This window comes from Pseudonaja textilis, chromosome 2 (assembly GCF_049901715.1).
Source record: "Pseudonaja textilis isolate UNSWEBS1 chromosome 2, rPseTex1.2, whole genome shotgun sequence".
NCBI lineage: Eukaryota > Metazoa > Chordata > Lepidosauria > Squamata > Elapidae > Pseudonaja > Pseudonaja textilis.
This window is the reverse complement of record NC_141991.1, coordinates 156,633,416-156,650,474: the sequence shown is the minus strand read 5'-3', so window position 1 is coordinate 156,650,474 and position 17,059 is coordinate 156,633,416. Positions and strand designations below refer to the sequence as shown.

General features: G+C 40.2%; 1 protein-coding gene across 1 annotated transcript in view; it reads left to right on the top strand.

Annotated features, from left to right (window-relative positions):
* The window catches only part of LOC113444535 (calsequestrin-2), a 66,992-nt gene that overhangs the window by 11,763 nt on the left and 38,170 nt on the right, over positions 1 to 17,059 (top strand). Inside the window, exons 2-7 of the mRNA XM_026713345.2 lie at positions 4,477 to 4,561; positions 5,106 to 5,206; positions 5,885 to 5,996; positions 7,936 to 8,009; positions 10,475 to 10,605; positions 12,401 to 12,446. Of these exons, the coding sequence (XP_026569130.1) occupies positions 4,477 to 4,561; positions 5,106 to 5,206; positions 5,885 to 5,996; positions 7,936 to 8,009; positions 10,475 to 10,605; positions 12,401 to 12,446 (549 nt within the window). The remainder of the gene's footprint in view (positions 1 to 4,476; positions 4,562 to 5,105; positions 5,207 to 5,884; positions 5,997 to 7,935; positions 8,010 to 10,474; positions 10,606 to 12,400; positions 12,447 to 17,059) is intronic.

Sequence of the window (17,059 nt, the reverse complement as noted above, 5' to 3'; positions counted from 1 at the left end):
CATGGAGTTCTCTAGACAATGCAATTCACTACTTATTCTATTATGTCTTTTTGGAATAATATACTTTTTTAAAAGTGTTATCTTCCCAAGTGTATTACTAACATTTTAAGAAAAGTTTGGATTCCAGTATTGCCTATGAAAGCAATACTGTAGACTAATTCAATTGCAGTAGAGAGAAATTAAGTTTGATGATTCTTACCCCCTTTAATCTCCTGGTACTTTCCCAGGTTCAGGTTATTTATAGCATAGTTTTAAAGCAACAGCACTTAAACAGGAGCTAAGCTGCTGAATGACATTTCAATAATTTTAAGGAGATATGCATGGGAAAAGAATTTGTACTGCTAGAGTTGTTACCAAAGTGGCCTTCAGGCTCACAGTTTTCTTTTTTTTACACATAATTGTTGTTGTTCTTAGTTGTGAAATCATGTCTGACCCATCACGACCTCATGGACAATGTTTCTCCAGGTCTTCTTGTCCTCTACCATCCCCAGAGTCCATTTAACCTCACGCAACTGCATCAGTGACTCCATCCAGCCACCTCATTCTTTGTCATCTCCTTCTTCTATTGCCCTCAATCTTTCCCAGCATTAGGCTCTTCTCCAGCGAGACCATCCTTCTCATTGGGTAGCCAAAGTATTTGAGTTTCATCTTCAGGATCTGGCCTTCTAAAGAGCAGTCAGGGTTGATCTCCTCTAGGACTGATTGGTTTCATTGCCTTGCAGTCCAAGGGACTTGCATGAGTCTTCTCTAGCAGCATAGTTCAAAGGCTTCAATTCTTTGGCGTTCAGCCTTTTCCCTACTTTCTTCAATTTAAGCCTAAATATTGCAATGAGAAGCTCATGATCTGAGTCAGTGATCACCGACCGGTGGGCTACAGCCCACTGGTGGGCCGTGAGAAAATTTTGGTAGGCCACAGAGAAATCTCATCCCCAGAGCACCCCACCAAAGCAATTAATCCAGGGTGCGCAGAAACACAAGGCTGTGCTGCCCACAGGAACCCTCCCGCCCACTCACTCCTTACCCAGCAAACTTGCCTGCTAAATTGCTATTTTTCCTTTTTCTGACCATCATCTGTTCTGCTCTGCCAGGAGATTTAGATTAGCTAGGAAGCAGGAAATGGTTGGATTTCTTGCTTTCTAGCTAGTCTTTAGATCTTCGGGTTTGCTTTTAAGTACAGCCGAACTTCCCTTGGGACTGAAGGTTTGCTTGCAAGCAAATTCAGTGGAGACTCACGACAAACAAATTTGAGAGACTGAGCTAGCCAATGGCAGATAGATACATCACTGAATGATTCTGTGAGCAACTCAATCTGCCTGCTTTGCTTGATTTTGGGTAAAAGTTGCTCTTTTTAAAAAATAAAAAAATCAATATTTACATGCATGTTGTGTTGTGAGTTAATTTTATGAGTTTGCTTGCAAACAAATTTTATGTGACAGACTGAGCTAGCCAATGGCAGATAGATAGATTTCTGAATGAATCTGTGATTCTGTGAGCAACTCATTCTGCCTGCCTGCTTTGCCTGATTTTGGGTAAAAGTTTCTCTTTTTTATAAAAAATTCAGTATTTATATAAATATTTATAATATTTACATACAAGCCATGCCCAGCCAGTCACATGACCACCAAGCCACACCCACAAATTAGGCCATGCCCACAGAACCAGTTAGTGGTCCCTGGGATATAAAATTATGAGTTTGGTAGTCCCTGAGGTCCAAAAGGTTGGCGACCCCTGATCTGAGTCACAGTTCTACATCTTTGGCTGCAGAGCACATAGTCAATCTGATTTCTGTGTTGACTGTCTGGTGATGTCCATGTGTAGAGCCATCTCTTGGGTTGTTGGAAAAGAGTGTTTACTGTGACCATCATAATAATTTATGTATAGATTAATTTACACATAATAGGTCACCATAAAATGGAAATGCTGGGTCTGCATGGTCACTGTTTTCCAAAGGTTTTGTGCCCTATTTTTGGTGAGAGGAAAACTCTCACCTTAGATATTATGACACAATTCAATACAAGGACAAGGGAAAGTACCTCTGTTTCCAGATAAATCCTTTACAGTGCTTGTTTTAAGTACTTATGGTAGTTTCGTGGATTCATTTAGACGTGTTTCTTATACATTTTTTTTCCATTTTGAGGCTTTTCTAAACTGAAGACTCTTAAACTCTAAAAATCTTTGTGTAGTGCTATAAAATAATCTGAATTGCAAAATAGCTTTTAAAGGGGAAAATGTAAGGTATTTCATTCAAGGAAAAAAAGAATTAGGACATATGTACAAGATACAGCACTCATTGCTTGAAAACACTACATATGAGAAAACTTTGCTGTGAACATTGACACAAGCTGAGCATAAATCAGCAATGTAAGACAGCTACAAGAACAGATCAATCATTTTTTTTATTACAGTCACAGACCAGATTTTAAAACTAAAACATTAAAATAATAAAATAAAATAAAAAATAGAGCAGAACAAGACTTAATAGTACATTATAGTTAGTGGTGAGATCATCGATAGATGGCCAAATCTGCCTAATTTTACAGACAGTAGAGCAGAATTTAGCTATATTCAAAGAAGCTATATCATACTGATCTGATAGTAATAGCTGTAAATAGAAGAGAACAGAATTTCCTGCATATTTTACCAGGTAAGAAGTTATAAAATGAGTCCACGAATCCTTATAAAGGGAATAATATCATAGGATATGAGCTGTGGGACTTCCAGTTTGACGTCACAGTGGGAGGTGACTGGATTTCAAAAAGGAATGGTGCTGATGCTTCAAAGTATTTATGATATGTTGACAAAGAATCACAGGGAGATAAAACACTTAACGCAGGACATTCTGATGAAATCAGAATGAGCTGTGGTTTCAATGGACCCTTGTCCAAAGAGCTACAAGGGGACTTTTTTGTGTCAGTCCTCCAGAACTGCTGTGAGGAGAGCATTACAATGTGCTAGAATTAGTGCCATTCAAAATTTACAGTTATATAAAATAGATGGCAGGGCTGTCTCTGATCAATTCCTAGGAAAGAAAACCCTGGACTCCATAGATTCAGAGACAAGATACTTTAACTAAGAAAGAACTGAAGGTCTGAAGAAAACAGGCATGAAAATGATAAATTGAAAATCACTCCAGAGCCCAGCGTCAACCCCCCAGTAATTCTTCAGACGGAATCCAACTATTGGCCAGGAAGATGTTGGGTACATCTCTGGTCCAAGTGCTCTGTACTGCCCTCATATATGACATTGTCAGAATGGCTGGCCTTGAAGATTTTAAACAACCCAAGCTGACCTCTCTGAGTCCAATCCTTCCATCGGTTGTCAGCAGTTCCACTCTAATACCACCTGCACACTTCCTTTCCCAAATGCCCACTGCTCACTGTCTCCCCATTTCCATGGCAGCTGGCAGCAAGCTTGAAGGAAAGTAATGAGGGCCAGGTTGAGAAAAGATATCTTGCTGGTTTATGAAGCAGGTTTCAAACTACACCTAAAGTACTCTCTTTAATCATCTGTTTGATAGTGTCTACAACATGGGTCTCCTATCTTTAGAGTTGATGGTCAGATCTGATATTTTGAGATCTTGTTACAAATAATTTCAAAATAGTTGATATGATTGTGGACAGTGGTGGGATTCAATTTTTTTTACTAACAGTTCTGTGGGCGTAGCTTGGTGAGCGTAGCATGGCTTGATAGGTGTGGTGTGGCTTGGTAGGCATGGCAAGGGAAGGTTACTGCAAAATCCCCATTCCTTCCCCACTCCTGGGGGAAGGTTACTGCAAAATCCCATTCCCTCCCCACCCCATTAACCTGCTTTCCAGCTCCGTTCTCCTATGCAGGGCAAAAAAAGACCCAGCTGATCAGCTGGGACTCTGGAGGCAGAGAATAGATGGGGGCAGGGCCAGTCAGGTGGTATTTGTCGGTTCTCTGAACTATTCAAAATTTCTGCTACCGGTTCTCCAGCACTGGTCAGAACCTGCTGAATGCCATCTCTGATTGGGGACACTCACATAAAACATTGCTTTCCAGACTCAAATTTTATAGCATGCTGGCTTCCCATTTAATGTTTCTAAACTTAAAAATGCTATTTGTTCTTTAAAAAAATGAATAGATGATTATTTCTAATAGTATGACAGGTGGTCTCTGTGAGCACCACACTGAGTACTCCTAATGTTAGAAGTTCTTCCTCTGACTATTCTCAAAATTGATATAGAATAGTTTCGGGAAATAGACAAAGAAGGAAATGAATTAATATAGAACTGGAAACAAAGACCTTCCAAAAATCCTCAAACAACCTAAGTGTATTTACATTTATGGGTTAAAAGACTCAACACTGGGAAAGTGTAATTTCTGGAGTTAGGGTTCTTATAGAGTGGAATGGAGGTTGGAACTGCATTCATTTGTGTCATACTTTTACTCATTATTGTTCTAGACCCTTTCACAGTCCTTCTGGACTTATGATTTTTCTGGGTCTTTCTTTAGCTTGCTGCACAGGTCCTAGAGGAGAAAGGCATTGCTTTTGGATTACTGGATTCTAAGAAAGATGCAAAGCTTGCAAAAAAACTAGGTAAGTGTGATCCGCTTTTCATTCTTCAAAGGTGGTGAGAAATTCCAGCACCATGTTTTCATGACCCAAACCAAGCCAGTGTTTGCAGGATAGCCAGCATTGTACTTACTATATTTTATGCATTTCTGTTAACTTAGGAGCTGCAGGCTTAAAATATAAGTGTACCAATGAAGCCAGTGTGGTTGTGGCACAAGCTTTTGCTCTAAAACACTGGCTGAATTCAAACTTACTTATGCAAAAAAATTAGTTCTGATTATACAGCAGCAACAAATCTACTTTTTCATTGCAACAATCTAGATGATCACTAAATGTCAGCAAAGAGATGTCTGCTTATCTAACTGCTTCTTTCTAGTGGCCATCTGGATTTGCACTCCAGATCTTATTCAGCAATACTATGTATTCTATGAGTAAGTTTTTTCAGAACCAAAGTGAGTTAAAATATTTAATTGTATCTTATGTAGGAAAAATAACTTGTGTTATCCTTCACTCACACTGCAGCACTGATCTGTATATGCACTTATTTGCATTTTTGTCAACTTTCTAGGTTTGGATGAAGAAGGAAGCCTATACGTCTTTAAGGAGGATCGTGTAATAGAGTTTGATGGGCAAATGTCAGCAGATGTCTTGGTTGAATTCCTGTTGGATGTAGGTTCATCCTGTTTTCCAGTAGAAATAATATATTATCATTAATTCTAGTTACAGGGATGTTCTTTTGCCAAGGAACACAAATAATATAGTGGAATGCAAATCATATATTTTAAGTTAAAGAAACAAACATTATTTCCATTCAAAACTAATGCTATCTATTATAAAGAATAATTCTCAAAGTACTACTTTTAGATGGGCCCAACCTAATTTTACCAATAAATTCATGAGGAAGATCAACTTCAGCCACTCGATTTCATTTGTTTAAAACAGAAGTTCTAGCATTTCAATTTTTCAAGGATTCAGTATTTCAAGGATTGTCCATTCCAGTAGAGTCTATTTTTATAGATTCCCCAAATGAATAGTCAAGCCCACTTTTTAAATGACAAAACTACCTTCTGGCATAAATTGCCTCCTCTTTAAAGCATACAAAATATTGAGGGTCAGCTTAGTCACGTAGATTTATCTGTGAATATATAAGGTACAAACCACCTGAGCCACTGACCCTCATTATGCTATGATAGTGATGGTTTTTTTTTAAGTTTCTGTGACAGAAACAGTCATGTGACATAAACACTGAGCTACAATTTTCCATGATTGTCCTTGGATTCAGCATGACGTTTTCCATAACTGCCTTTGTGTTAAGTTGTTCCTGTCAAAATTCTTTCTTCCTGACAGCTGATGGAAGATCCTGTAGAGATCATCAACAACAAACTGGAACTTCAAGCCTTTGACCACATGGAGGAGGAGATCAAACTTATTGGCTACTTCAAAGGAGAAGATTCAGAACGTGTGTTCTAAGTCATGATGAAATCTGAAGGGACCTGGAAAGCAATATCAGTTTTTTTCTTTGGTTGAAATGAATTGATATGTTTCTTAAAACATGTGTACATTCTTTACAACATGCGCTGTGTGTAGCCCTGCATAGAATAGTTTAGATCAGTGGTGGGATTCAAACTTTTTTACTACCGGTTCTGTGGGCGTGGCTTGGTGGGTGTGGCAGGGGAAGGAGGCTGTGAACGCTCCAATCAGAGGAGGTATTCGCCGAAACTACTCAAAATTTCTGCTACCGGTTCTCCAGAACTGGTCAGAACCTGCTGAATACCCACCTCTGGTATAGATGTTCAAAGTAGGTATGTATTTTCTGTCCTTTTCCAATCCTCAACACACTCATCCAAGATTTGAACCGCTCCTTGCATTACAAGGCAATGTGCTATATTACATCTACAGGTAGTCCTCGACTTACAACAGTTTGTTTAGTGACTGTTTAAAGTTACAATGGCACTGAAAAATGTGACATGCCCGTTTTTCACAATTACGACATTTGCAGCATCCCCATGATCATGTGATCAAAGTTCAGGTGGTTGGCAACTGGTTCATACTTAAGACTATAGCTGTATCCCAGGGTCATGTGATCACCTTTTGCAACCTTCTGACAAGGAAAGTCAAGGAGGAAGCCAGATTCACTTAGCAACCAAGTTGCTAACTTATCAACTGCAGTGATTCACTTAACAATGGTGGCAAGAAAAGTTGTAAAATGGGGCAAAACGCACTTCACAAATGCCTCACTTAACAACATAATTTTTTTCGGCTCAATTGTGATCATAAGTTGAGGACTACATGTACTCCAATCTTATTTAGGTCTCTGACACTGTGATTCTGTATACACTGAATTAGAAATGAGGTACTTTCTGTGTGGCAATATTAAAAAAAACCATACTGAAGTGTGATCCTCTCCACTAGATTGGAAATGCAATTTAAGTTGTTTTTTTTAAAAAAGGGAACCAAAGCAGAATGACTCAGGGACCCACTAGATTAAAGATACTGACTGAGCAGGAGCTTTGGAGAATGTCAGCCCCCCATTTCTCATTGGCAGCCTCCTGTGTACCAGAAGACAACTATCATGTGATCCCTAATTCTTCTCTTCATTAGGCTAGGCATACCTAGATCCCTTAGCTGTGGAATTTATCTTGCAGTCCCTTATCACCTTAGTTGCTCTTCCCTGAACTTTTGCCCCTGGTCTCAACTTCTTTCTTGTATCATGGTGGCCAGAATTGGATGCAGTATTCCAAGTGTGGCCTCATTAGTACAATATAACTTCATTCAATAAAATCCTTGAACTAAAAGATTAATCATATAAACTTATAGCAAAGAACATATGATATTAATGTAATTTATTTTTCCTACCCTTTATTTAAATTTATAATGCTTTTTCACCACATAAAATATGAATATGAGATTGTTTGGTCTAGTGGTTAAGACACCAGACTTGAAACCAGGAAGACCATGATTTCTATCCAGTCCCATCTTAGCCTTGAAAGCCAGCTGGGTGACTTGGACCAGTCTCTTTCAACCCAACTCATCTCACAGGGCTATTATAGAGAAAATAGGAGATGGAAGGTGTGTTGGATATGTTTGCTGTCTTGGGTTATTTATAAAAATAATAAATAAATCAATTTAGTATCCTATCTTCAGCCACTATAGTCCTGATGTATGAAAAATTATCCCAAAGTTCCATTAACTATTCACTCAAATATTCACCCAAATGTTTTGAGGCCTGTATTACTTATAATAAACCATTTTGATATGATTTACCTGTACATAATTTTTTTGACAATATTTCACAATGAGTGACGGCTAGTGTATGGGCTAGAGTGATACCAAATATTGTATTGATCTTAATTTAAACAAATAAAATGTCATTCTTTTTCCTTTTTCCTCCTTCTCAGATTACAAAGCCTTTGAAGAGGCAGCTGAACACTTCCAGCCTTATGTCAGGTTCTTTGCCACATTTGACAAAGGGGTAAGGACACAAAGATTCCCATGCTGATCTGGTGATTGAGAAAGTGGTAGACTTCAAGCTCTAGGTGCATTGTAGGGTTCTGATTATTTAGAACCATTTCAGTCAGCCTTATAGCTAGAATAAGGTACCTTTTGGGTTGTTTTGGTAGATGGACTATGCCAGAAGTTGAATTATGGTGAGGAGAAAGAACATGACTATTCTGGTTCAACTGGACCTCTTGGCATATTTTGTATGTGTCCTTTTCTGTTCTCAGATTTTCATTGTTTTTATGCAGTCATACTGACTTTGTCTGCTATCTTCTTCTTTTCCTCACTGGAATTATTTACAGCTGTTTTTTAATATTTTTTTCTCTAGGAAGTCTCACCCATTTCTTTTTTCCTCTGAAACTCTCTTCCATGAAATACATCTTATTGCTGAGTTCATTAAAACTAAGGGGAGGGGAGCTTAACTCCAAGGGTTATGTTTGATTATAACTTCAGCCATATATGATCACTGTGAGTTCTAGTTCCACCCTAGGCATGAAAGCTAGCTGGGCCACTCATTGTTTTTCAGCCCAACCTATCTCACAGCGTTTTTGTTGTGGAGAAAATTGAAGAAAAATATATTATGTATGTTCACCACCAAACTTATTTCCTGCAGTTAGGCTGCAATTGTAGCATCATGCCTTTAGAAATACTATTTCTAGTGTCATAGAATATAAAGTTTCTTAACAAAATATATAAAAAAACCTTGTGCTTGTTTGTTTATAAGATACAGATTATAAATTGAGCATTATATGCTAGTGCAACTATATTTTTACTTTCTAACTTTCAAAACAGCTTTGTTGATGACATGGAGTTTAAACTTAAAAATCACATGAAATACTTTTAACATTTGAAAAATATTCATATAATATTGATCAATAATATCAATAATCAATATTGTCAAGACAAGAAACAATAGATGAAAACTAAGCGAGGAGAGAATCAACCTAGAAATAAGGAGAAATTTCCTGAGAGCGGAAAGCAATTATTCAGTGGAAGCCTTCAAAAGTTATGGTGCTCCATCACTGGAGGTTTTTAAGAAGAGATTGGACAGACCTTTGCCTGAAGTGTTATAGGGTCTCCTGTTTGAGTAGAGAGTTGGCTCCTGTTTGACTAGAGCAGTGGTCGCCAACTGGTGGGCCGTGAGAAAATTTTGGTGGGCCGCAGAGAAATCTCACCCCCCAGAGCACCCTCCCCCCAAATCCAGGCTGCGCAGAAACACAAGGCTGCACCGCCCACATGGCCCTCGGGAACCCTACCCACCCACTCACTCCTTACCCAGCAAAGTTGCCTGCTAAATTGCTATTTTTCCTTTTTCTGACCATCATCTGTTCTGCTGTGCCGGGAGATTTAGATTAGCTAGGAAGCAGGAAATGGTTGGATTTCTTGCTTTCTAACTAGTCTTTAGATCTTCAGCTCTGCCTTTAAGCACAGCCGAACCTCCCTTAGGAGTGAAGGTTCTATTATTCGGTGCAGACTCATGGCAAACAAATTTGAGAGACTGAGCTAGCCAATGGCAGATAGATAGATCACTGAATGATTCTGTGAGCAACTCAATCTGCCTGCCTGCTTTGCCTGATTTTGGGTAAAAGTTGCTCTTTTTTTATAAAAAAATTCAATATTTATACAAATATTTATAATATTTACATACAAGCCATGCCCAGCCAGTCACATGACCACCAAGCCATACCCACAAATTAGGCCATTGTCAGGTGGTGCTCCATTCAAAATTCAAGAAAGAAATACTTAGACTCCTTGGATTAGAGAAAAGATATCTTTTACTGAATTTGAAGTGGTAGCAACCATAGAATTCTGAATCTGAGAAATTAGGCGCGCAAATCACATATACAAAGTGATGGAAATGTTCCCACCCCCAATAGTTCAAATGATTCTTCCAATTAAAAGTTGTGAATATGATCATGTGGACATCTTCAGGTGGTGATGAGGCTTCTGTCCGTTGACCTTGGCATATTTTGATAAAGGTTTGCAGGTGCGCAGAGAAAAGAAAGCTAAGCGAGAAATAGAAACCTAAGCAGGAATGTATACTCCCCCCTCCTCATTTTATACAACGCTAGAATGTAACACCTCCAGCTCGCTTCCCAGACTTTACCCCCTCCTCCCCCTGTTACTTATGGCAGCCAAAAGATGCAAAGCAATAGTAGAAGATCTTGAAGGCTGACAGCCATATCCACAGAACCGGTTAGTGGTCCCTGGGATTTAAAAATTTGAGTGGTCCCTGAGGTCCAAAAGGTTGGCGATCCCTGGACTAGAGGATCTCCAAGGTCCCTTCCAACTCTATTATGCTGTTTTATGATGTATTCTAAATATTTAAAATGTATTTTTCAGAAATAGAAATTACTATTGAAAGTCTACAATATACCATACTTTTCAACAAAATAAATTACAATAATTTATCTATGTAACATTTCCCATTTCTAATAGGTGGCCAAGAAATTGGGCCTAAAGCTAAATGAGGTGGATTTCTATGAACCATTTATGGATGATCCCATCCATGTTCCTGACAAGCCATATACTGAAGAAGAATTGGTTGAGTTTGTAAATGAACACAAAAGGTACAGAGAATGGCATAAGGATCATTTCGCCTACATTTTTATCAACTATCTATCTATCTATCTGTCTGTCTGTCTGTCTGTCTGTCTGTCTGTCTGCCTGCCTGCCTGCCTGCCTGCCTGCCTGCCTACCTACCTACCTACCTACCTACCTATCTATTTTATATAGCTGCCTACTCGCTCACAGCGACTCTAGGTGGCTACAAACAATAAAACACAATATAGAAAAAAAAACCAGTAACCCCCTGCCTGATGACAACATAGTAAAATAAGTCATTTGATGGGCTGGGCTCTATCCCACTCTGGGTTCCCCAGGCCTGCTGGTAAAACCAAATCTTCAGGGCCTTACGAAAGAGTGTCCAAGTTGAGGCCAGTCTAATTTCTGAAGAATGCTATTCCAAAGAGAGGGAGCCACCATCTTCTGGGTCCCACTAGATGTACCTCCTTAGAGGATGGAACCCACAACATGCCTCACCTGCCTGCTCTAGTGAGTTGGGTGGATGTAACTGGCAAGATGTGGTCCCTCAGATAACCTGGTCTCAAGCCATGTAGGGCTTCAAAGTTGACATCCAGCACCTTGAATTGCACTCGGAAGCAAATCGGTAACCAATGCAGCTCCTGCAGGAGAGGCAACACGTGTTCACACCGGTCTGCACAAAACATGCATGTCAAATTCAAATGCCAATAATTGAAAAACAGTGAATTTATATTTTTTCCCCTCCTGAGCTTGGTAGTTATTATATCTCTAATGGCTAGTGTTTTGTAAGCTTCATTTTGTCATGTTCTCCCTATCTATCTATCTGTGAAAAGTACAAAACAGTGGAGGTCTATTAAGCGGTGGTGGGATTTGAATAACAACCGATTCTCTGGCTGGGTAGGCGTGGCGGTTGATCATGTGACTGGGTGGGTGCCATCACACACCACACCCAGCCCCGCCTCCCGGCCTCAATAGCAGAAATAGAATTCAGTAGAAATAGAATCCCACCACTGGTGGCCCCTCCCCCAGCCATTTTTTGGGGCTGTTTTCAGGTGTTTTGGGGCCATTTTCAGGCCATTTTTCGGGCTGTTTTTTGCCCCCAAACTGGAAAAAATGACCTGAAAATGGCCCCAAAATGGCCTGAAAATAGCAAAAAATGGCCCCCAAACTGGCCCCAAACATGGCATTTTGGGGGGCATTTTTCAGGCCATTTTCAGGCCATTTTTCAGGCTGTTTTCAGGCCATTTTTTGCCCCCAAAAGGCCCCAAAAGCAGCCCGGAAAACAGGCCAAAAAATGAGCGGGGGCGTGGCCAGCCAGTGGTGAGATTTACCAGTTCCCTGAACTTGCAGAATTAACTACCGGTTCATCCGAACCAGTGTGAACCAATAGCAGCCCACCTCTGCTATTAACTAGTACAAAAAGCCTTCCCCTCACAACACTCTAATCTGTAGGGCTTTGTCTACATTCCCTACCGTATTCATTTTATTGTTTATTTGAATGTCCAGTTCACATAAAGATTTTGCTATTCAACTTTCCTCTTAGGAATAGAATCTGTTCTACCTACTTGGGTAGCAAAGAAAACAAGGAGGGAAAAGGGTATATAATACCTTGAGCCTGACACACTGCTGTTGTTCATGTAAATACCATCTGTTGATGCTTTTCTCTGAACATCCTCCAGTCCTTGTGTTTTTGTTGAAGAGTGACTGTAATGTTTTATGGAACTGGTTTCTCATCTGCCAGTTATGCTTTCTGAATCTTCCCTACACTTATGAATTGAAATAGAATTGAATGGAGCTGAAAACCATTTGTTTCCCTTTCAGAGCCACATTGCGCAAGTTGCAGCCTGAAGACATGTTTGAGATCTGGGTAAGGGATGGAAGTTGTAAACCTTATTTAATATTCACACAAAAAAGGCCCTGGTTTGGTTTTAAAAGCTAAAATAGGGTCCTGCAGGCCTTTGTAGGTTGGATGTGTGATTATTCATGCAATAGCCATTTATGCTCATCCAAACTGATGTTTGAACTGTTACAATGTCAACATAGATGAGTAGTCTTGAAAATGATCAAGAAATTTCATTTGGCTCAAATAATGCCAACAAACAGTAAATGAGATCATATTATGCTAGTGCTTTGCCATTTCAAGGCAAAATTCAAAGCAATAGTCCAAATCTATGAAGCCATAGGGAACCTGGTGCAGGGTATCAAAAAGGGTATCTGTTCCTACCTATCTTATCATTGGATTGCTGAAATGGGCCATGAGAATAACCTTGAGGAACGAGGATAAAGAGCTATAGCCAAAGCAAGGGTCAGACAGAGAAATCTGAGTCCAAAGGAGGATTGGAATTTGAGAAAGTGTCTCAGACTTGACTGTTCCTAATTCTCTTCAGGATAAATGGAAGAAACAGGATTGCAAGATTCTGTTATTGCAGCAGTAACAGAATATTTTAGTATTCATAACTTAGGTGTTCAAGTCTGTCTACCCTGAAAGGCTGACAGTTGCTTTCTGAAGTCTTTCTCTGGCCAAATGAGTTAAGAAAGATGGCCCCAGGAGAAAAGGGTCTTTTCAGTTGGGCCACCTTGCTTTGCCTGTTATTTTATATTTTTTATAGTTGGAAGGATTTTAAATCTAAAAACAGCTAAGGATGGCTTTTCATTTATTATGATGTTGGTTATAATGCAATTAAAAGAGAACATAGAAAGCTGTTCTGTATCCATATTCTTCCTGCCCTTCACTTCTCACTCCGTTCAGGTGTTAGCAGTAAATGTCAGTCTGTTTGCCCAACTGGGAAAGCTAGATTAAAATTTATTTATGTACACAAGTAAGGAGAGGCACCCTACCCAAAAGAGAAGAAGATTTGGAATGGTTCTTTCATTTGTTAACATTATTTGACACATCTCTGATGGAGCATGCATGCTCAGTTTAGTTTAGTATGTAATATGTAGCATTCTATAGGTCCCATTATATTCTTAGTATGATCTTGTTAATCATATTTCTCAACTTCATATTCAGGAACATTATAATGTTCAAGCCTGCTGTGTCCTTGACAGGTTTAAACCAGTTTTCATATTAGGCACAGGTGTGGGATTCTACCAGTTCGCACCTATTCACTAGAACCAGTTGTTAACATTCTAAGCAGTTCAGAGAACCGGTTGTTAGAAGAAATTACTGGCCTAATCCTGTAGGGAAGGCAGGAAGGAAACATTCTGGTGTTGTTTACAGAAACTGCCTCTCCGTTAACCCTGATTACATTCTTGGCAGGACTAGACTTCCTGTCTCAGGAACTTCTCTGGAGTTTTTTTTCCTTCCTTTGCTGGTACTTTGCTTGTGTGGAGTGACCATTTAAAGTTACAATGGCACTGAAAAAAGTGACATGACCATTTTTCACACTTAAAACTGTTGCAGCATTCCCACGGTCTTGAGAGGCCAGGCGAGGAGATGTGTGCCTCGATGTGAGTGATATTGAGTTGGCCACATCCAGACAATAACATGACCACCAAGCCATGTCCACCCAGTCACATGACCATCAAGCCACACCCACCACCTAAGCCATGCCCACAGAACTGGTTGTTAAAAAATTTGAATCCCACCCCTGATTAGGCAATACATAGCTTCCTTTGCTCCTTCAAGAAGTAGAAACATTAATCAAAAATAAAAATTAATCAAATCTTTAGTTACTAAACTAGTTACTAAAAACATTAATCAAAGAGGTTTCCCTCTGTCATCACAGATACAACTTTAGCAGTGGGATCTGAAGGAAGTAGGAGGAGTTCAGCAGCGCTAAACCTTTAAGCACACTTCAGACCTGAGATAGAATAGAATAGAGCTGGAAAGACTCCTCCTTTTCCAAACCCAGCGTCTTTTGTCTCCTAAAAAACATGCTTTGCCTGTAGAAATTCCCAAGTCATCCCTTTATATCTCTAATTATAGCTCTGTTTGAGACTTAAACCTTCTAACAGACAGCACTGAATCCAGGCCCTGATCTTCTGTGTCTCTTAGCTCCTAAAAGCTGAGGAGAAAAAAAAAAGCTGTTTCAAGCCCAAACTTTGTGAGTCAGTTGTAGAGAGAGTCAGTCTGAGGCTCCAGCCACACATCTGATTTGTGCTGTTTAGGAACTGGATCTGTGATCTTGTGTTGTTCCTAGAATGCCAGGATCCTCATGATGATCATCATCATCATTTTGCATTTCTTCCCAAGCTCACATCTCCTTACTCTTTGACTTTCTCCTAGGAGAATGTAGCTAGACTAACGCCAGGCTTTGCCTATTGCTAAAATGCTTTGTAACTTTTATATAAGGGTTAAATGTCTATGGAGATTCTGTTATCTAGGTCACAGTTGTCCCAAAGGTGCTTTTTCAAAAGGCAATTGGACTTCGTTTTTCTTTATAGATGTTTTGCTTCTCATCCAAGAAGCTTCTTTAGTTCTTGAGTTGGAACTGAAGAAGCATCTTGGATGAGAAGCGAAACGTCTTTAAGGAAAAACAAAGTCTAATTGCCTCTTGAAAAAACACCTTTGGGACAAGAGATAGATATAATTTCCATCTCTGCTACAGACCTGCTCCCACCCCCCCACCCCGAATATTTCCATTTCCCACAATAAATTACATGTCCCTGGCTCCTCAGTTTTCTTCTGAGGAGTTAAGGCTCAGCAGTTCCTGTCTTTAACGCATCAGATTTCTTAGAATTTCTTTTACGATGCTTTATTATCCCTCCTTCTTTGTCCCTCCTGTGGCTGATGCAAGCATTCGCCTAAGCTGGTCAGTGCGGGAATATCCTCAAAGACCCGTCCCTGAACCCTTGCTCTGCTGCGTTTGCATTGGGGTGAGGCAAAATAATACCATCCAGAAATCTAGTGTAAGGGCACCTGGGGCTCTGAGATGACTTATTAATTGTGAGGAAGGGAGGGAGAAGTAGTCCTTCCCACCAATAGGATAGTGTCTTGTCTACAGGCTCCAAGTTGCTTTGGCATCTTAGATCCAAAATTGAGAATTGGGACAATTTATCCGAAAGAGAATCAACTTGGAAACTCCAGCTGATTCCCTTGTGCATCGATGGAATAAAGGACTGCATGAAATGCCTTTGAACTATGATGCCTTGATACTATTTTGCCAGACTTCTTAAACTAGACAAGGACTTGCTTTTTCTCCCACCTCCAGACTACCCCAAAAAAGGACAGAAGGAAAGACATGGACTGAGCACTGGTTTCTTACCAGCTTTTATTCTTCCTCTGTTGGTTAAATCACTGGTTTGTTTTGGGGGAATATGCCGCATTACTTCTGCAATGGGGAGGATATTACCAGGGGCTGTCTGGAGGGATCTGGTACCTTCTTTTAATTGCATAGATGGAAGGTAGAAAATCCATTTCAGAGGCCAAAATTTCCAATGGGAAAGAATAGCAGCACATTTTTTTCTTAACACAAAGAGCAGCTAGAAGTTTCATCCAAAATCATAGAGATGGCTTAATTTACCCTCTCGCTTGTATCTAGAATGGAAGGAGAAGATGGATCCTAGGTTGTGAAGATTTCTGTTAATACCATTCACATAAGGTCAGGGGTGGGCTGGGCTTCAAAAAATTTAGCAACCAGTTCTCAGCCTGGTTGCTGGGTGGGGGTGACCATGATGGGTGTGGAATAGTTGGCCTCCTGCACCATGGTGGGGGGCGTTTTCACCCTCCCCAGGCTCCAGAGGCTTTCCTCAAGCCTCTGGGAGGGTGAAAATGGCCTCTTCAAGCTCCGGAGGCCCTCTGAAATCTGGCCTTCTGGAACTTCTGGGAGGCCCATTTTTTGCCCTCCCTGGGCTCCAGAGGCTTTCCTCGAGCCTCCAGGAGGGCAAAAATGGCCTCCCTGGGCTCTGGAGGCCCTCTGGAGGCTGGAAACTCCATGCAGGCCCTGCACTTACCTGGAATCCAGGTTTTACGGAGACTCCTGGAAGGAGAGAGGCAGGGTGGGTGGGGCCAATCAGGTGTGGGATTTGCCGGTTTGCCGAACTGGCCATAAAATTAACAACTAGTTTGCCTGAACTGGGGAGAACTGGTAGCAGCCCACCCCTGCATAAGGTGTAATTTGAACTCAGTGAAGATCTGAGGTGCAAACTTTACCACTTTCAGTTAAGCAATTTTGGCTTTGCCTCAGAATATCTGGAACGGTTGTCAATCAGCATAGATCACATAGGGATTGGAATGGGTAGGTTGACTCACTAAAACATCATTTCAAGTGCAAGTGTGCATGTCACTGTGGTAGGTAGAATTTTGCTTTGTTGCCACTGAATTGAATAGCAGTTTATAGGGTCTGGTAAATAATTATATTCACTCTACCAAAACCTGGAGAAAAACTTCTTCCACTGCACTGGAAAGAAGAGCTGGGTCTTTTTGTTTAATGAGCTATCAACTCTGGCATTGTGCTTGTGTTAAGACAGCTTGAGATTGAGTGGGGGAGTTTGGGGAAAACAAGAAAGAAGCACAGAAGGCTATACTACCTTGGACTA